The 20,893-nt window shown below is 46.6% G+C and overlaps 1 protein-coding gene across 2 annotated transcripts in view; it reads right to left on the bottom strand.

The window, feature by feature from the left end:
* Window positions 1–3,543: 3,543 nt before the first annotated feature.
* The window catches only part of CTIF (cap binding complex dependent translation initiation factor), a 174,706-nt gene continuing 157,356 nt past the window's right edge, over window positions 3,544–20,893 (bottom strand). For both annotated transcript variants that reach the window (XM_077283384.1, XM_077283393.1), the window contains 3 exons: window positions 14,214–14,369; window positions 4,801–4,854; window positions 3,544–4,369 (listed from right to left, as the gene is read on the bottom strand). In XM_077283384.1, coding sequence (XP_077139499.1) covers window positions 4,154–4,369; window positions 4,801–4,854; window positions 14,214–14,369 — 426 coding nt within the window. In that variant the 3' untranslated portion in view covers window positions 3,544–4,153. The remainder of the gene's footprint in view (window positions 4,370–4,800; window positions 4,855–14,213; window positions 14,370–20,893) is intronic.

The following is a 20,893-nucleotide window of genomic DNA, read 5'->3' as shown; positions in this document are numbered from 1 at the left end:
GGGTGACTGCGAAATGCAAACTCTCTATGGGAGGTACGGTTCAGTTACATGTGTTCATCATCATCCATTTCTCATAACCAAGCACGAAAGCGAGAGATAAAATATTTCAGTCTTACTCGTATCCTTAAAAGTAAAAACCACATACCAAGCACCGACACACAACGCTATTACATAGAACATTAATGCTCGGGCCAAGAATGCAAGACGTTCATCCTGATGCGCTTTGATGGGAGACTTGGGACGTCAAGCCAAATTTCCTTGTACTCCCTCTGACTGCAGGATGAGCAGAGAACAGGAAACTACCCTGCCTTTCCCCTCTCGTCTTTGGAATTCAACATTTAATAAGCACCAGGAATGATTTACTAAGTCGAGGGTCTATAGAGAAAGTAAATAAGGAAATGGCCGAACAGTGACATCATTTCCTCCGCTGACCTCCAGGAAGTGAAACCCTGACCTACTATTCTTCAGTGCCGATACACCAGCATCAGCCACCTACTCCAAGTGAGGAGTTAAGTAAGAAAGTTCTTCTAGGTCAGAGAACAGACGAGATTCAATCTGGAGACCTGCCCGGGGCTGATCTACACAATGCAAAAGTACATCGACATCTCAAAAATTGTCAAGATTTTGAGCCAATAATTGGTCACATTATTACTTGAAGACCCTTTGCCGAAAAAAAATAAAAAATGGATGTGCCATGTTGGAGTTTTCGGCATAAGACCAGACCTGCACATACATTTTTCATTTTTAGTTTGGCTGTGCATGGTCATGTCTGCTTCCAATGCTATCGGACGAAAGTGCCATAGGAAAACAGAATGGTGACAACCACTTTCAAGACCAACATGGGTTGTCGTGGAAAGATTAAGAATGGAAGTCTGACCAAGTCCAGGCAGAAGAGCTGTCCATCTTACATGTTCAACGTAGACGTTGGTCTCCTTAATAATTGAGAACCAAGAAAAGACTGTATAAACTTGGCCATATAGGCTACTAAAGCCATCGTCCAAAATGACTTCGCAACGGATGACTGTCAACCACTTGGAAAGGGCCCAAATGGGTTGTCACTTCCTTCACTCGCACTGAAAAGGATAGGCAATGGCGCTCTACCAAATCAATCCATGAAAGAAGTTTTGCTAAAAAGCATGAAGGTCTTAAGTTTTTAAACCAAGAAAAGGCAATTTTAACATACACATTGATTAGACTCACACGTAAATAAGTCTCAACTGGAATTGCCCTTTAAGGTGTGAGAACACCGGTACAGTTTATCATCATCTAGTCATTGCGTGACTAATACCAGCCTACCTATATCAAACAGATCGGAAACCACACAAAGACTGCAGTCGCTAACTGTAGGTAGGTAGAAACGCATCTTCCTTAATTAGAGAAGAGCTAATTTTTGTATTTCTTCCCCATGATACTTTGCCTACATCAGTTGTATCACTGAGAACCAATACCCACACCCAGAACTAGTACAAACCCCAGAAGACAAGATGAACATCTTAGGTTACTGCACCTCTAGGTGATTGATAATTTTAGAGTTGAGGACACCAAAAATTTAATCTGATTCTGCTTAAAACCAGTCATGTAACGAGGTGATTCTATAATATAGGCGACAAGTACTGGGATTAGGACCATTTTGGCCAAGATATTGCTTGGACAAACCAGATGGGACTCAAATATTTGACTCCTAGGACCAACTATTCAGAATCAAGTCCCCATGGATGGAAAAGGATCTCCGATACAGTCTCATAGGGTCCATCGTTCCTCATCTTCCCTCCATATTCTTCATTATACCAGAAGACAAGGTTTCACGTTCTAAGCCAGTGCAAACATCGAATAGCTTCTGTTTTTGGATTGCACTGCTCGTAAACAATAGTACGCTTCCTATGCTCTCTCAGTGCATTAGGATCCTGTCCATTGGATTCATTACTGGCCACCGGGGTGCATTTTGAGGCCATAAAAACGCTACAGCGCACGCGGCCAGCCATAGAGCGAGTGATCAAGTGCTCTTGGACATTATTGATCTAATTTATCGGCTATAAAAAATGTGTCTTCTGCTCAAACTGGCAACGTGCCAGGGCTCCAATAGTTTTACAATAGCTGCTGACACAGCCCAGGATGGTTCTTTTAAAGTTCCTCAGCTCCACTTCCTGTAAAAATCACTTTCCCCTCCGGCCCGTGGCCATATATATTGCCTCCTCCCTCCCGCTACTGTGACATCACACCAGAAGGCAGATCTATCTGTTCAGACACTTCTGTGAGGTCATCAAGTGGGAAAAATCCGGCAATTATGCTGATAAAACCTAGAATTCATTTTTTTTTAAATTTAAATATCATAAATATGAATAAAAAGCCTCCAGGTGGCCAAAGCGATGTAAAAAAAACAATAAAAGCAAATGATTGGAAAAACACAACAAAAGTGACAGTCGATCGGGATCCGTAGAGTGGGATCCGTAGAGTGGGATCCGTAGAGTGGGATCCGTAGAGTGGGATCCGTAGAGTGGGATCCGTAGAGTGGGATCCGTAGAGTGGGATCCGTAGAGTGGGATCCGTAGAGTGGTCATTGTATTTTATGGAACAGCACCCCTAGTGTTAGAAACGTCACATCGCATGTAAGGTTACTTAGGGAAAATACAGCCTAAGTAATGAAAATACATTTTTTTCCCCCAGAAAACAAATTTTGAGACATGATGGCCAACAGGTCCTACAGATCATTAGCATCTGCATAAAATGAGGTGACTGCCAGAGTACAGGATGACTCCTGCTGCACAATTAATGCAAAAATACAAACCCCATATTAGTGACGGACTGTGGCGCCAAGGCCCCAACAGTGACTGATTCTGGGGGCCCACTGTTTAGCAACATGCAATATTACTTGACCATTGTTCACAAATTTGCTTCTATATGATAACTGGGTACCTTGCTGAATAAATGCGGAGATGCTGCTCTCGTCGGTACATGTTGTATTGTGTGTAATTTGCCATCTGTGGGGCCCACCGGGGATTTTCCCTGCTCACCCGTGGGCCAGTCCCAGTCTGTCCAATGTGAATCTAAGCGACATAACAAGGACATCACGCATTTCAGGTCTTCTAACTATAATCAAGTATCCAACATCCATGTCTAGGCCCGACCACCAGCAGACTGGCACCACTTCTTCCGCACCACCGCCCATAGAAAAGCAAAACCAATGCTAACAAAGCATGGCAGACAAGCAAAAACTATAAATAACCCCATTGTATGGCGTAAAGAGAACTCAAAGCTTGTAGACCCGGAGGCAGAATCTCTCCCCTCTTGCACGCTTACAACGGGTCTTCAGATGTGTGATGAACCGATCCTAACGAATGATGCAAAAGAATAAAATAATAATTTACTACATATTGCACTGCATTTTTTTTTTAGGGACTGTCTTCTGGTCCCTGGTAAGAGTCAGAGTACAGATTAACTGGGTCGGTCAGTATTTCCCTCTCCCTCCAAGTTGCCAAGTCGGCCTTTAGGACGGAGTTATGTATGATGCTGGTAAGTCACAGGATATTTCTTTTTCTTTTTTTTAATTCCTATTTCAACCTTCAAATGAAAAAAAAACAAACAAATTACTTTAATCATAGAGTGCAAATAAAAACTCAACCCGTGCGGCGTCCTAATACATAACCAACCCGTGCCTCCTAACACAAGACTCCCCGAGCTCCACACGTGGACAAAAGAGGAGGTCAATGATCAATGTCAGCTCCGACCCTGCCCTCTTTGTTTCTCCTGAGACATCTGCCCAGACCCACCTCCTGCCGGTTGGCCCTGTATAAGCCCCCCAGTATGCTGTGTAAACAATAGCAGCCCGTCGGCCTCGCACAATACACGTCTGTAGTGCACAATGTCTTCGTGCGTGCGCTGCGGCTCATACAATATGCTAACGAGACGGCGAAGGGGGTCGTTCGAGAGCAAGGGCCTGGACTGAAGAAGAAGGCAGCTCCCCCCATCCCTCTTACTGAATGAGTTCTTAAGCATGCTGTTTGATTTATTAAACACGTGTGGTTCCTTCATTATCTTCGTGAGAAAGGTTGGCGAGTCCAGTTGGTACATCCTGGTTTACGGCAGGGTGGCGAGAATTGCCCCCCTACCCTAAGGATTGTGTCCAGTCGGCTGTTGCCCCTTTTCCTCTACGTTGTCAACCAGTAAGTTTCTGGATAGTCTTGTTGTAGTATTGTGTGATGCTCGGGGTCAGCGGGTTCCAGTTGTTGGCATGCAACTCGATGACCTCCAGTAACAGAGACCTGGTCAACATGGAGTCGGTGGGACACAGCATCTTGTCTCGTGCAGCGGCCAGCAGCTCCGTCATCATCTCGGGCAGCTGTTCCTCCAGCAGACGTCCAGTGCTGTGCAGCTGTCAACAGAGCAGAGGTTACAAGTCGCATGTTAAATGGTCGCCCGTCTCAGACGCCTGTGTCTCCGGCTCAGCTGGTGCATGAATGCGAGACACAGACTGACTGGGGAGATGACTTGGGTGACAGACTGACAAAGATAATTGCCCTGCGTGTTCATTAGAGGTCAAGCCAGTGACAGAGTCTCAACCACAGGTGGACGGGGCTGTCACAGACTATCACATATCCCACAGTTACATGCCCTCTGTGTCACACAGTCCGAGACCGGGGCCTGCTCCATCACTGTGCCCACTGGTCGTTCCCAAGCTATGGGACGTACATAGAAACACCTTAACCGGGCGATGGTGCTCCATACGTTATAATCGGGTTCTAGGATGATGCCCCCAATCACCAAAATTTAAAAAAATGCCCCAAAGTGGCTGCAGTTGCTCACCTCCATGGAGCAACACAGAACCGCGTCCTCCTTCACGTCGTAAGACTGTAACAGCTATGGGGAGAAAAAGGGAAAAAATGGGTAAATAATTAATAAATTGGACTCAAAATGAAGGCGAGCGATCGGTGAGGACTACGACGGTTAATGAATGTGGCTCCGTACAGGCTGCACAATGTGCTGTCGGAGAGGGACAGATTGGGGCTTCCATCTGAATCCCATTTTTTAAATTTTTTTTTTAAAGATTTGGATTGAAAGTCAGACACAAAGCTCGGCATCAGGAAAAAGTGAACGTAGCCCAATATGTATGGGGGTCTCCTGACTGTTGGGCGGAGAGAAGGATCGGGCATGTTAAATTACACCGCCTGATCCTTTTGTTTCTCCAGGAGATAGGCCGCCATCATTGGAGTCTCACAGCAGCTCGCTCCCTATTTATAACTCTTGATCTCTTACATTTATGTGTATGGGGGAATGGGAAATAAGGGTTAGGGATCAGCAGAACGCTCGTTTAGCCATCTAAGGTGCATGGGCACTTTTAGATAGCGGAGAGGGGAGAAAGCATCTCCTAAACACTTCTCTTGGCAACTTATCCACTATGAGAACAAAAGGATTGGACATGTTGAACTGTAATATGCCCAATTGTCCTTTGTTTCCCTTGGCATTAGCCAACGGAAGTGAATCAACCTTTATTCATCAGATGGACATTTCTGGAAAGTTGTATTCTGCCTGTGAATAAAGGACTTGTCCAAGTTGGTTCCAGTTGGAAGACGCTCTAGTAAGTTGTCCTCCCCGAGGCCTCTGACAAATAACCTCATCTTCAAATGAAACATTACTAATGATGAACGATGTGCTTGTATAAGGTGTTATCTGAGCATGCGCGGGTTCTAACCAAGTGTCTTCGGCATGCTCAAAAAATATGTTCGAGTCCATACGGCTGCATGTCTCGCAGGTGTTCAAACAAACAGGCCATCCCTGCATGTGTTGCGGCTGTTGAAAAGCCTCGAGACATGCAGCTGCGGGGACTCAAACATATTTTTTGGGCATGCCAAAGGTACCTTAACACCTTATCACACCATGTTCGCGGATTGATTATGGCATGCTCTGTCGGGAGATGTTTGTACCATGTGTGTCTACATTTGGCCATCCAGGGGTTGTAATGCAAATTGCAGCCTGTTGCGGATTTTGCAATAGTGGATTGGATCCGTATCATGCGATAGTGGCGCCTTTCCTGGAAATGCGGGTAGACATATCTGTACCCACAGGAATATATGAAGTTTGGCCGTTCTTTGCTCCGTAGGGAGAAACCTCGTCAATTGAGTACCCTAAATAGGAGCAAATAGATAAGAGCGGTGTATATATCAGCTAATACCATTTAAAAAGAAAATTGTTAAAACCATTACAACCAGTATCCAGTGTGTTTTCAGCATCAGGTGTGATAAGCAAGTGGTGGAGATCACTGGTCTATGTGTCTCCTGAGCCGCTGCCAGAAAGACATCAAGACGGAAAACTCTGCCCTGGGTCAAGTGGAAAACGAAGAGTGTGAAATGTGCGGCAGAGACCACGGTATCCAGGATCCAGGCCCCAAACTGCAGAGACACCCGACTATGGGAGAATGAAAGATCTAGGGAAGCTGCCTCCATACACACAAGCCGAGCCCGGGGCCGAGCGTCACATGCTACCTGTGGTGAGTGGGACTGAGCAAAGAGCAACTGCGGCTATTCTACATGTCCGACTACCAACCTACATGGACAACGGATCCACACCCAGGCTGACACACAAACACGTAGCAACCAGATCACCATCAAGAGATAAAAAAATCTCAATATTCTGCTCATGGAGTCGTCAAGATCCAGGATTAGGCGAGAATATGATGTTTTTTTTAAATTTTAATTAAAACTTGTGGGGGCATCATAAAAAATGGGGATCCTAAAACAGTAAGGGGTGCCTCATACATTATAGGGAGTACTGTGAAAGCCCCTATAAAATGTGGGGCCTATTTAGCTTGGATACTAATGTAGGACCCACCACATTGCGTACAGGGGAGCTGTGGGCCCACCACACTGTGTATAGGGGAGCTGTGGGCCCATCATACCGTGTATAGGGGAGCTGTGGGCCCATCATACCGTGTATAGGGGAGCTGTGGGCCCATCATACCGTGTATAGGGGAGCTGTGGGCCCATCATACCGTGTATAGGGGAGCTGTGGGCCCATCATACCGTGTATAGGGGAGCTGTGGGCCCATCATACCGTGTATAGGGGAGCTGTGGGCCCATCATACCGTGTATAGGGGAGCTGTGGGCCCATCATACCGTGTACAGGGGAGCTGTGGGCCCATCATACTGTGTATAAGGGAGCTGCGGGCCCATCATACAGAGTATAGGGGAGCTGTGGGCCCATCATACCGTGTATAGGGGAGCTGTGGGCCCACCACACTGTGTATAGGGGAGCTGTGTCCCATCATACAGTGTATAGGGGAGCTGTGTCCCATCATACAGAGTATAGGGGAGCTGTGGGCCCATCATACCGTGTATAGGGGAGCTGTGGGCCCATCATACCGTGTATAGGGGAGCTGTGGGCCCATCATACCGTGTATAGGGGAGCTGTGGGCCCATCATACAGTGTATAGGGGGGCTGTGGGCCCACCACACTGTGTATAGGGGAGCTGTGTCCCATCATACCGTGTATAGGGGAGCTGTGTCCCATCATACAGTGTATAGGGGAGCTGTGGGCCCATCATACTGTGTATAGGGGAGCTGTGGGCCCACCATACTGTGTATACGGGAGCTGTGGGCCCACCATACTGTGTATACGGGAGCTGTGGGCCCACCATACTGTGTATAGGGGAGCTGTGGGCCCATCACACTGTGTATAGGGGAGCTGTGGGCCCATCACACTGTGTATAGGGGAGCTGTACATTAGGGGACTCAATGGATATTATTAAATGTTAGTGAGCACTTAAGCATTATTGTTATAGGGGCACTCAGTATTGCGGCTGTCAAGGGAAATATGTTGACACTGTTTTCTAGGGCATTTGCACAGGACATTAATATTTTCTAGGGGGCAAATTTACCATCTAGAAGGCACAAAGGAGGCATTATTACTATATAAGGGGCACAGAGGTGGCATTACTATGTCGGGCAATAAGAAGGGCGCTGTTATTGAGCCACACAGCAGGTGCACTAATAGGGACACATACAGCAGCGGCTCAGTATTGGGGTATCAGCAGGATGAGGAGTTTGTGCAGGTTGAGAATAGATGGCGACGGTGCAGTAAATGTGAGAAATCAGATGTGTCTGTTGCAATCTCTACAGACAAGTCGTGGCTGGAAGAAGTTGTCATGTCGGTCTGGGCCAGATGGAAAAGAAAGGGAAAGTGAACGACTCCACCAGAAAGTACGTCAGCGGCAAGTCACCATCTATAACTGTGCTGTAATCTCTTACATGCTCTGAAGCACTGGTATATACCACTATGGTAGCACACTGATATTGCCGCCATAAGGTGACATATAGTAGTAATCAGGGGTACCCCCCGAGGACACCTCCGTACCAAGTATAAGCTCTGCAAAAGGGGCTACGTCTTCTCCAGAATCACGCTCCCTATTCTGCCCGCCTCTTATGTTAATGCCAGCTCTCTAAAATCAATAAAAGACCCAAAACTCTACGGTGTACAACTTATCAGAAACGGCAGGGGTCATGAATGGGTGTAGTGAGACCAAAACAAGCGGCTAAGCCACTGTATTGTATGGTTAGCCGCTCGCCACACTGCAAACCTTAGAGTCAAGTACCCTAAAGTCGCAGAAGTTGGGAATTTGAGAGGCATTGGATGACTATCCTTCAATACGTATCAGTAGCGTAGCTACCGGGGGGGCAGAGGGGGCCATCGCCCCGGGCCCAGTCACATGGAGGGGCCCAGTCACATGGAGGGGCCCACTCAGAGCCGCGGCCGCTCAGGCAGTAATAAGCGGCCGCGGCTCTCTGATGTTTTCAGAGTCCAGACCAGACACACAGGATCGCAAGCTGCAGCGTCGCCCCTGGCCTGCCGTTGTCACATGATGGAGGAGGAGGAGGGGCCACCCACCCACGACCCATCCAGAGCCGCAGCCGCTTGCGGCCGCGGCTCTCTGACAGTCCAGAGTGGCGACGCGCTGCTGCCTGGTCACCGCACAGATGGAGACTCTGCACGCTGCACAGCAGCCAATAGCAGAGTCTCACTGTGAGCGCACGGTGCGGGCTGGAGCTGGAGCGCTGCTGCTAACCTGATAGTATCTTGACAGGCTGGCAGCGCTGCAGATAGCTCCACCCCAGGTCTGCTCCTATTGGTCCACACTCTTCTCAGGTCCTAGTCAGCAGCAGCATCTCTAATTGTTATTATTAGTGTGCCAGGAGGACAGAGCCCAAGATAGTGCCTGACCTGCCACCTGGACAAAGTCAAACTGACGGACAGGAGAGAGAGACGGGAGTCAGGACGGACATTTTCATAAATGTAAGGGCTGCTGTGGAAGTGGAATGTTCGTTCTTTAAAATAAATTAAAGCACACTGCACATGATATTAGTATGTTACTGTGGGAGTGGGGTGACTGTGAGGGTGAGAGGGGGAGCCGAGTTAGGGTAGTGGGGGTGGGTGGCGCTGTAGGGGGCCTGCTGTATTTCATTTCTTGGAGTATTATTATCTAATAGTTGTGTGGGTGCAGGTAGGGGGCTTATTATATTTACAGCTTAGGTCTTATAATAAGCCCCAGCCTGTTAGGCTATGTCTCCACGTTCAGGATTTCCAGCAAATACCCCGCTCCGCCAAAAGCGCTGCTCCCTGTTATACGCGCGGTGATTCCGCCTGTGTTCATTGAACACAGGCGGAATCACCGCATCGTATTCATAGACTGGGTTATTCATCTTGTGGAGACGGAGCGTCTCCGCAAGATAAATAGACATGCTGCGGTCTATAATGACGCGCTGCATGTCCGGTTACGCAGGTCTGCCACCTGGGTGTTTGTATGCATAGTGTAGACGCCGGGATTTCATAAAATCCCATCCACTATGCTGTAACATCTGGAAGCTGCAGATTGGATGCTGCGGCTATACGCAGCGTCCAATCCGCAGCAAATCCGGAAGGTTTCATGACCATGGAAACATAGCCTTCGTATAACAAGCCCCCATACAACAAGCCATGGCTCTAGCTGCACTTTATTTAAAGGGATTGTCTGATCTAATGCTGCAAGTTTGCAGATACTCCTATGTGGCTGCAAAATTGTGAAACTTCACATCTCGCATACTAAGGATTCGCTATTGCCCATATCAACAAGTATGCGATTTGCATACTCCTGGCCATGTTCTAACTGTGCAGCCTCACTCAATAACATTTTCACACATCCATTTATTTCCGGTACCAAAAAAAACGGTACCAGACATATCCATGTCCATGTGTGTAATACGTGCGGCACACATGTAACAACCATGTGCCATCCGTGTGCCGCATCAGTACCACACGGACAGCCACCAGGGAAGTAGTGCTACAGTAAGCGCTGTTCCCCGGCAGCAGGGGCTGAAAGTGGCTCTTATCATTCTCCCCTGCTCTGCTTGTTAGGTGACATCAAGCCCACAGCTTAGTAATGGAGAGGTGTCTATAAAACACCTATCCATTACTAATCCTATAGCTACATGTAAAATAAAGACACAGTCAGAAAAAAGTATTTTATTTGAAATAAAACAAAACACAGTTTACCATTTTTATTGTTACGTCTAATCCATGTGAAGCCCTCGATCTCCTGTAATAAAAGTAAAATCACAAACCAACAATATACCATACCTGTCCATCGTTGTGTTCTAAGCAGTAATCCATATCATGGGAATATACAGTTTGCAACCGGGACGGTGCTAGGATGCGACTGTCCCAGCTGTAAACCACTGGCGACTGAGATGCTGCCTGCGCAGCCTCAATGACTAGCGGTGACGTCACTGAGTCTGCTCGCAGCCGGGCTGAACTGCTGTGACATCACGACCGTGAGAAAATGCCAGTGATGAGGTCACGGCAGTTCAAGCTCAGTGTCTTCTTCACAGGCAATCACCATGAGAGTAAGAGGCACAGTGACGGGCATTAATATGTGGGGAACAGTGGTGGCATTATTATATGGAGTACTAAGAGAATCAGTAATAGGGACACATACGGCAGCAGCGGCTCAGTATTGGGGTATCAGCAAGATGTGGAAGTTGTGCAGGTTGGGAATAGACAAGAACGGTGCTGGAATGTGAGAAGTCAAATGTGTCTTTGTTGTAATCTCTGCAGCCGCGTGGTGGCGATCTGTGCCTGGTTTAAAAGACTGGAAAAGTGAATGACTCCATAAGAAAGACCATCACCTGTAAAGGTACCGTCACATTATTATTAAGTGATAATCGCTGCAGCGTCGCTGTGTGGTCACACAGACAGCTCTCCAGCGACCAACGATGCCGAAGTCCCCGGGTAACCAGGGTAAACATCGGGTTACTAAGCGCAGGGCCGCGCATAGTAACCCGATGTTTACCCTGGTTACCAGTGTAAATGTAAAAAAAACCAAACACTACATACTTACATTGCCATGTCTGTCGTGTCCCTCGCCTTCAGCTTCCCTGCACTGTGTAAGCGCCGGCCCTAAAGCACAGCGGTGACGTCACCGCTGTGCTTTGCTTTACGGCCGGCACTGACACATTCAGTGCAGGAAGCTCTGAGCAGCAGCGCGGACGCCGGGGGACGTGACAGACATCAGAAGGTGAGTATGTAGTGGTATTTAACAGAAAAATGTTTGACAGCTTTTTGCCAGAGAATAAAGATTTACATTCCTTAGGTATATCTGTGGTTGTGATTGTAGCTGCTCTGTATTTATGGGTTTAGAACCATGATATTTAATATATGTTATGCATTATGTAGTATCTATTCATGTGTAGCGATGTAGCAGAATATAATCTTGCCCATTTGGAATGCACAGTATTCCACTGAGATGCCCACAACAGTGTTTAAAACCACCATAATTATGTAAACAAACGTTACTCAGGTTAGGGGGCCCACTCAGATGTGTTTCGCCCCCCCTAGCCTGAACCCTTAGCTACGCCTCTGATACGTATGCAGTTATTCCAACTGTCCCCTGACGGCGGGCGCGGACGGAAATCAAGGACTGGACATGTGGATTACAACATGCGTGATCCTATGATCCGAAAGCAGATATTTTTCAATCAGTGGCCTCTTGACGGCTCTCCATCAAAACCACACGCACACTTGGCCCAATCTTGCTGCCACTAACCCCCCACTAGCATTTAGTCATCGACTCCATGAGTCGTCATATGAGTTTAAAGGCCAGATTGTACTTGCATTTTTTATTGTCTGTTTTTTGGGGGGCGTATTTCACCCATTTTTCATTTACAACTACCGTAATTCTCCTTTTAATTTGCGCTTGCCAGTTTTTGTTTTTTATGTTCTTTATTGGGGACGAGGTTTGGGCTTTCAGCTGATTCATCAATTGCAACATTATTAAAAAAAGTTGGAAAATTTTGGCGCAAATGTATTCCAGTCTCCTTCCGGAGTAATTTTACGTACGACAGATATTTTACGATGTTTTAGTGATACATTTGACTTTCTATGCTAAAAAGTCACATAACAGGGTAAGGACAAAAATGAAAAGCATTTCTGATTTTGTGCAACTTTTGAGCAGTATGTGGCAGTTTTATAATTTCGCTTTTAGGGTGAAGCTCTATTTTGCATTTTGCCCAGGAACCTACCGTATATAATCGTATAAGCAGAGTTTTTCAGCATTTTCGGCTTATACACGAGTCATTGTCCCAGAAAGACGGCGGGGGAGGGGGAGCGGTGGGCGACAGAGGCAGGAGCCAGCGGCTGTAACTGTGCCCGCTGCTAAAGATAAATGAATATTCACTGCCCTGGCACAGTTACAGCTGCAGGCTTCAAGCAAACAACTACTTACCTTCCCTGCGCGTCCTCGCTGCATCTCCTTCCGGTGCCAGTCTTCTGGCCGAGCGATCATGTGTCCCCCACTCATTAAGGTAATGAATATTCACCCCTCTCCACTTCCATAGTCGTGGAGTGAATATTAATTACTTTAATGAGTGGGGGGACATGTGATCGCTCTGCCGGAAGAGCTTCTAGTGCAGAAACGAGATGCAGCGAGGGCACGCAGGGAAGGTAAGTAGGATGTGTTGGTTTTTTCTATAGGAACCAAGCATACAAGGATAGGGGATAAGGAGCCATGCATACAAGGACAGGGATGGGGAGCCATGCATACAAGGACAGGGAAGGGGAGCCATGCATAAAAGGACAGGGATGGGGAGCCATGCATACAAGGAAAGGGACGGGAGCCATGCATACAAGGACAGGGATGGGGAGCCATGCATACAAGGACAGGGATGGGGAACCATGCATACAAGGACAGAGATGGGGAGGGAGCCATGCATACAAGGACAGGGAAGGGGAGCCATGCATACAAGGAAAGGGACGGGAGCCATGCATACAAGGAAAGGGATGGGGAGCCATGCATACAAGGAAAGGGATGGGGAACAATGCATAAAAGGACAGGGATGGGGAGCCATGCATAAAAGGACAGGGACGGGGAGCCATGCATACAACGACAGGAAGCCATGCATACAAGGACAGGGATGGGGAGGGAGCCATGCATACAGGGATGGGGAGCCATGCATACAAGGACAGGAATGGGGAGTGAGCCATGCATACAGAGACGGGGAACCATACATACAAGGACAGGGATGGGGAGCAATGCATACCAGGATAGGGATGAGGGGACAATGCATACCCAGCTTATACTTGAGTCAGTAAGGTTTCCCAGTTTTATGTGGTAAAATTAGGTGCCTTGGCTTATACACGGGACGCCTTATACTAGAGTATATACGGTATTTAATTTTTTTTTAACTGGCCTTTACTTAAGCGACCCTCCCATAATACCAAAATCTTATCGTAATGAGGGGAATGCATAGTTGGCTTCCTATTAGTGCCACAGCTCCATCGATACCCGATCCCCTGTCAGGTTTTGCACAGATGTCCGTGCCGGCCAATGCAGAGGGGACGAGGAATTTATGGACCCATGGCCAAAAGGAGGCACGGAGAAACTAGATCCTAGTGGCCTCACCTCTGGGATCCCCACAATCAGGAGAACTGATGTGATACATAAGGAGGATCTGGAATGGAGCAGTGGTCACACATGCTGAGCCATGGCTCAGTGCTTGGCTGGGTCCCTGGGTGTGAGTGTGACCACCGCTCCCATTCATGTTCCTCATTGCGGTGATCATGCGATGCCAACGATCGGGACACTCAGGACCCCTATTGTAGTGATCAAACATTAATATCCTTTAGGAGACTCATTTAAAAAAAAAAAAAAAAATGCAGAGGAATTAGGTGGGTGATGGCACAACCGTTGTCATTACCTCTCTAAGGCAGGTATAAATAGGACACACGAGGACTCGGAAAGGCTCCCCGGTATTACTCCTCATCGTGCCGAAGACTTCACAAAGGAAGGTGATGAAACCCAGCCAGCTCTCCACATCAGATGTGTGCAGATCTTCTCGTACGGCAAAATCTTTCTGCAAAACACACACGAAAAATAAAATAAAAATGTCATAAATTAACCACAAGAGCCGGAGCCACAAGACAACGAAAGGGGAAATAAAGTGTGCAATCAAACAGCAAAACGAACAGGAACCAGTCAGGCAGACGTCTGCTTCACTTCGGAAATAAAAAGGGGAAACCAGTAAAACCCCAAGAGCGGTCTGAAACAGAAAAACAAATGTGTCCGTTTTTCTGCTATTTCTTCACTTCTCATAATGTACAACTGACACTGAAAAGTCAGCGGGTTCTTCAATTTCTGGATAATTTATGTGTAAGCTGCAATAATGGGAGATATCACAACTAAGAACTGTTAGAAACAGCTAAAAGGCGTCCATTACACCCAGCGAGTCACAGAATGGGACACCCACTCCCCGACAAAGTGGGGAATGGTGGCGTCACTTGGGCAATAGAAAGCCACATCACTATTCTACTGTATGCAGCCTTAAAGGAGTTGTCCACACCGGACAATCCCTTATTAATGAGCCCTGGTTACCGATACTTCCCGAACTTGTGCCACTCCTCCGTAGCCGATGTGACACCCCACCGGATGCTGATGCCAGAAGATGTTGCGCCAAGTACAGGGGAGCGGCGCCGCTTTGTGAATTATATTTTTTGTTCACCTTCCTGGGCCCATTAATTATTAAGGGATTGCCCAGTAGTGTTCAACCCCTTTCGGGCATTATGAAACACTACGAGTTGGATACTGTTTGGCCAATGTGGAGCTAATATTTTGGCACTGCGGGGATAATTTGGGGTCAGTATTGTACTGTGACTTGCAGTACTATTAAGGCATTATAAAACACTTTTACTAGGTCTTTTCCCATCACTATGCACTATGAAATGCTATAATAATGTGATCGTCCAACTTCTAGGTTCTCCATGCATAGTGGTACTCCGAGCCATTGGTTTTGCCACCACCAAAACAATTTAATATCCTCTTTCTGAAGTCTGTGTTGTCCTGGGACAACAAACTTTACGAGCGTGCCAAAAAGCCATATGCACTTGACCTAGGACTAGCCCAGTGGGCAGTCGCTTCCCTGGACTAGTCAGGCCTCAGTATCTGTATTCATGCCCCCTAGGCGTGACTGACGTCCTTCCCTGCTATTATTCTACATTTTTATAGCGCCATTTATTCCATGGCGCTTTACATGTGAACGGGGCAAATATAGACAAGTAAAGTAAACATTAGTAAAACAAGGCACACACAAGTACATAAGGAGGGAGGACACTGCCCGCGAGGGCTCACAATCTGCAGGGGATGGGTGAGGATACACTAGGAGAGGGTAGAGCTGGTTGAGCGGCGATTCAGTAGGTTGAGGATCACTGCAGGCTTGTCGGAAGAGGTGGGTCTTCAGGTTCCTTTTGAAGGTTTCCGTGGCAGGCGAGAGCCTGATGTGTTGGGGTAGAGAGTTCCAGAGTAGCAGGGAAGCACGGGAGAAGTCTTGGAGGCGGTTGTGGGAAGAAGAGATGAGAGAGGAGTAGAGAAGGAGATCATGAGACGATCGATGGTTGCGTGTAGACCATGTCACAGATGTATGGAGGAGACAGGTTGTGACTGGCTTTGTATGTCATAGTAAGGGTTTTGAACTGTAGCCTCTGGGCAATGGGAAGCCAGTGAAGGGCCTGGCAGAGAGGAGAGGCTGGGGAATAACAGGGAGACAGGTGGATTAGTCAGGCAGCAGAGTTTAGGATGGATTGGAGTGGTCAAGTCATTTCATTACCGCTGCATAAGCGTCACATCCGCTCTGAACGCCTCTTCCTGAGCATGAACAGTGAAGCCGGATGTACTCGCCACGGTGTCATTGCGCACGCTCAGGTACATAGGATTGGAGAGGACGTCACACTCTTAGGCGACATTTCCAGCGGTTCTGGAATGACGTGGACAGCAGAAGGAGATGTCACTTCCTCCCAATGGCTGTGATTACGGGTAATGCCACCGGTCTAGTCTGGGAGAAGCAACAACCCGGTAGACTCCTGCCAGGTCATAGGCAAAAGAAAGTTGGCGACACAAAAGCAGTTTTGGCCGAGACAACACAGACATGATTACACTACAGTTAGATGGCTCCAAAGTGTTATAGTTGCTGTTTGGGAGACTTGCGGGATCTGACCGGTTCCCTTTAATTGAAGGGAAAACCAGAGCGACAGCCCCTTCCTTTTTGTAGCTGGACCCCCTACAGATCACAAATTCTAGCAATACATCATCACTTTCTATGAAGACACTGGGTTCTGCTATTTGGACATTGGTGATTTTCAAGTTTCGTGAACCAGAGTACAAAAAGTAAAACTGGAAATATGGGGGAAAAAAACCCTGAACATCACATGTTAGAACATGAGGAAGTTGTTTTTCTTGGGACCCTGACTGCAAAACATTAATGTAGACTGATGGTTCCTCAATAGGGAACGTGGCATAAGCCACGGCCAGATGAAGACACCACTTGGGTGGCTCATCTCCTGGGGGAGAAAAAGGATTATGCATTAATATGAAAGAATCCAGAACTTTTTCTCCCCAGAGGTCATCTGTTGGGGGGGGAGAGGTTAGGGGGATGACGCTTCAACCAAGATGTGTAGGGGAGCATTTAATACCCCCCAAAACACAGTGTACAATGGGGATGTTGGCATGGATAGATGTTAGTCCAAGGAGCAACACACAGAGTGTGTACTTCCAGCTTAAAGGCTCACTGTTATCAACAAGATTTACATAAGTTAATGCAAGAAAATAATAAATCTGATCAGAGAAATATGCCTTTTTTCACCTTTGAGCCGCAGCTCCTCTCCCCTGCCACCGGAGCTCATCAATCAGACTGAAAAACGGTACTTAGTCAAAACAAGATGGATGGGTTCACTGAGGGATCAGATTATAATTGCCCATTAAAGTCTATGAATAGAGGAGGGAGAAAGTAGAAGAAGAGGCACAGACAGACCCTGCTGCAGCTTTGTGATAGGTGTCCACCTAACCTCAAAGCTGAATTCACAGATGCACTGCTCACTACTCGCAGCTTTGTGATAGGTGATCATCTAACATCAAAGCTGAATTCACAGCTGCACTGCTCACAACTTGTGGCTTTGTGATAGGTGTTCAGTGAACCTCAGAGCTGAATTCACAGCTGTACTGCTCACTACTGCTGAATAATGACCTACGTGCTGCTACAGTATTGAAGTGTTTTTCTCACTACAGTGCTGGATTCACAACCACACTTTTGGTGCTTCTGAACATGTGCTACACAGAGACAGGAGGGCAGAAACCCAGGGATGTCTCTGAGTGCTGTTTATGGGAAACATAGCAGCTAGTCTCTACTAGACAAACTAGTGATCGAAGCTGCAGGGAGACAACTGCTGAAAAATGCTGAATGCAGGTCATATAATGGTCAGAATTATTGTTATGTGCACAAAAAAGAATTTTCTGAAGTCGTCAGAAATGCCAGTGCGGTATACGGGAAGCTACCTGGGTCAAGTAGGATCACACCTGATGTGGCCCAGTATGACACTGAATATACCAGTCTTCTAGGAAAACACAAGTTTGTCACACAAAAGGCATTTGCTTATTTCTGCAGATAAGGAGCACAGTGGGATTTTTTTTTTTAAAGTCTGTTCTCTAAGGGTACCGTCACACAGTGCAATTTTGATCGCTACAACGGCACGATTCGTGACGTTCCAGCGATGCATTTACGATATCGCTGTGTCTGACACGCTACTGCGATCCGGATCCCCGCTGAGAATCGTACGTCGTAGCAGATCGTTTGAAACTTTCTTTCGTCGTCTAGTGTCCCGCTGTGGCGGCATGATTGCATTGTGTGACACAGGTTGTATACGATGTGCGCACAGTAACCAACGGCTTCTACATCGCAAATACGTCATGAAATTATCGCTCCAGCGCCGTGTATTGCAACGTGTGACCGCAGTATACGACGCTGGAGCGATAATCATACGACGCTGCAACGTCACGAATCGTGCCGTCGTAGCGATGAAAATTGCACTGTGTGACGGTACCCTAAGGTTTATTGTCCTTGTCTCCTGACAAAACTGGGACATCACATTATCTGATCATTTCACTCAAATCAGAGACTTTCATGAAAATAAATTCACAGGAAAAACTTCACAGCCTTATCAGAACCTGACAGGGAAGGAAAAAAAAAGAAAATATCTTCTGTCCAGACCTGCCATAACTCACAGGGTTTAAAACCACAAATGATCCTCAGACGCCTTCAAGAAAGTCCCTAAGTGGCCAAATCATTATCAGAAATGGCAGCGAGCCATCATGGCAACGCTCGAATGTATAACAATACCATTTGTGGTGTTAAGCTGTTCTTACACATCTAGATAAGGATTTAACTGTCTGATATCAAATTTCTCTGAATTTCACTGTAAATGACAGATAAGTTGGATGAATATAAAAGGCAACGTCTACCTCATATTACAGTCTGAACATGACCATAATCGGTGTAACATTGAGTCATTGTGTACATACATTACGGATCACTAATTACCTCCTGTATTATACTCCAGAGCTGCACTCACTAGTCTGCTGGTGCAGTCACTATGTACATACATTACATTACTGATCCTGAGTTACACCCTGTATTATACTCCAGAGCTGCACTCACTATTCTGCTGGTGCAGTCACTGTGTACATACATTACATTACGGATCCTGAGTTACATCCTGTATTATACTCCAGATCTGCACTCACTATTCTGCTGGTGCAGTCACTGTGTACATACATTACTGATCCTGAGTTACATCCTGTATTATACCCCAGAGCTGCACTCACTATTCTGCTGGTGGAGTCACTGAGTACATACATTACATTACTGATCCTGAGTTACATCCTGTATTATACTCCAGAGCTGCACTCACTATTCTGCTGGTGCAGTCACTGTGTACATACATTACGGATCACTAATTACCTCCTGTATTCTACTCCAGAGCAGCACTCACTATTCTGCTGGTGCAGTCACTGTGTACATACATTACTGATCCTGAGTTACATCCTGTATTATACTCCAGAGCTGCACTCTCTATTCTGCTGGTGCAGTCACTGTGTACATACATTACATTACTGATCCTGTACTGATCCTGAGTTACATCCTGTATTATACCCCAGAGCTGCACTCACTATTCTGCTGGTGCAGTCACTGTGTACATACATTACATTACTGATCCTGAGTTACATCCTGTATTATACCCCAGAGCTGCACTCACTATTCTGCTGGTGCAGTCACTGAGTACATACATTACTTATCCTTTATGGCTCTTCACGGGGTTGTTCTGGACTACGATACCGATGACTTGCCGTTTGGATATGGTCACACCTCTGTGGATTTGTTTAGAGGGACAGAGGACTTGTACACTCCATGACATCCACACGACGGCCCACGTGCGCTGTACCATCAGGATATGAGGACTTCTCCAATTGGAGCTTCCATTTACATTAATGTAGTGAGCAGTCAGACATCAGACAGCTCCAATAATAAGGTAACATGTGCGATAGCGAGTTGCTTTTTCCCCGTGTTCAGAAAGCAGATTTTTTTACTTATTTTTTGTGAACATTTAGGAGGGATTATCTTATGTATTAAAAACATAAAAGGTCGTACAAAGCTCTAATGATTCAGTGACTCTTTCTTAGGAGACTTTCCCCAGTGCTGCTGCGGCTTGCTCACACTCGTTACCTTGTGGATCTGGTTTGCACACATGTGGAGGACAAGACACAAGCTTGTGCGGGGAAGATGTTGAGCATATGTCAGGCAGAAGCTGTGGAGTAATTATCAGCTTTTCAACAAGTCGTTGGGACAGATTTATAACCCAACTATTTGGTCGGCCAGCTGAGGGAGCTTCGTGCAGAGAAGCCGGGGCTCAGCTACAGCAGTGTTCGGAGATCCACACATCAGAAATTACACGCCTTGGTGCTTCACGTTATATATTTTTTGGAACAACCACAGAGTTGAATCTTCTACATAAAGTTGACTTCTTTTAGGACTCGATGTATAGTATAAAATCTATGGTGGTCCAGCGAAGAACAGCAATGTGACCTCACTGGAATAAGATCGTTGGTTCTCCAATCAGGACAAAATCTTTCCAAATGGAGACATGCCACCAATCGGTGTCCACAAAGGTCTTACGTGGTCGTGCAGAGTCCTCCAGAGAAGAGAATTTACTCCAAATTTGTTGTAGAAAAAATGTAAAAATTTCCAAGGATGTCAACTGTAGCAAACGAGTCATCTGCCACTGTCACAAAGGGATCTTCTCGGCAGGCGATTCACACAAATTGCCATATTGGCTTCTCCCTTTAGTGCACTGGAGCTTGCTTAAAGGTGTGTCCAGACCTTGGCTTGTCACAAGGTGACTTCAGACTTGAGCCCCAAGACTGGACAACCCCTTGTCTGCTTCACTGATTTTGGAAGGCAGTGGTCGGAGAAGGGTATCAAGTTCCAAATAAAAAAAAAAAAAAGGTTATGGCAGCTCCATATTGGATTTATGGAGAACATATTTATATTACTGGAGG

The sequence above is a fragment of the Ranitomeya variabilis genome, chromosome 1 (genome assembly GCF_051348905.1).
Source record: "Ranitomeya variabilis isolate aRanVar5 chromosome 1, aRanVar5.hap1, whole genome shotgun sequence".
Classification (NCBI taxonomy): domain Eukaryota; kingdom Metazoa; phylum Chordata; class Amphibia; order Anura; family Dendrobatidae; genus Ranitomeya; species Ranitomeya variabilis.
The sequence above is the reverse complement of the archived record's forward strand: the minus strand, read 5'-3'. Positions and strand labels throughout refer to the sequence as shown.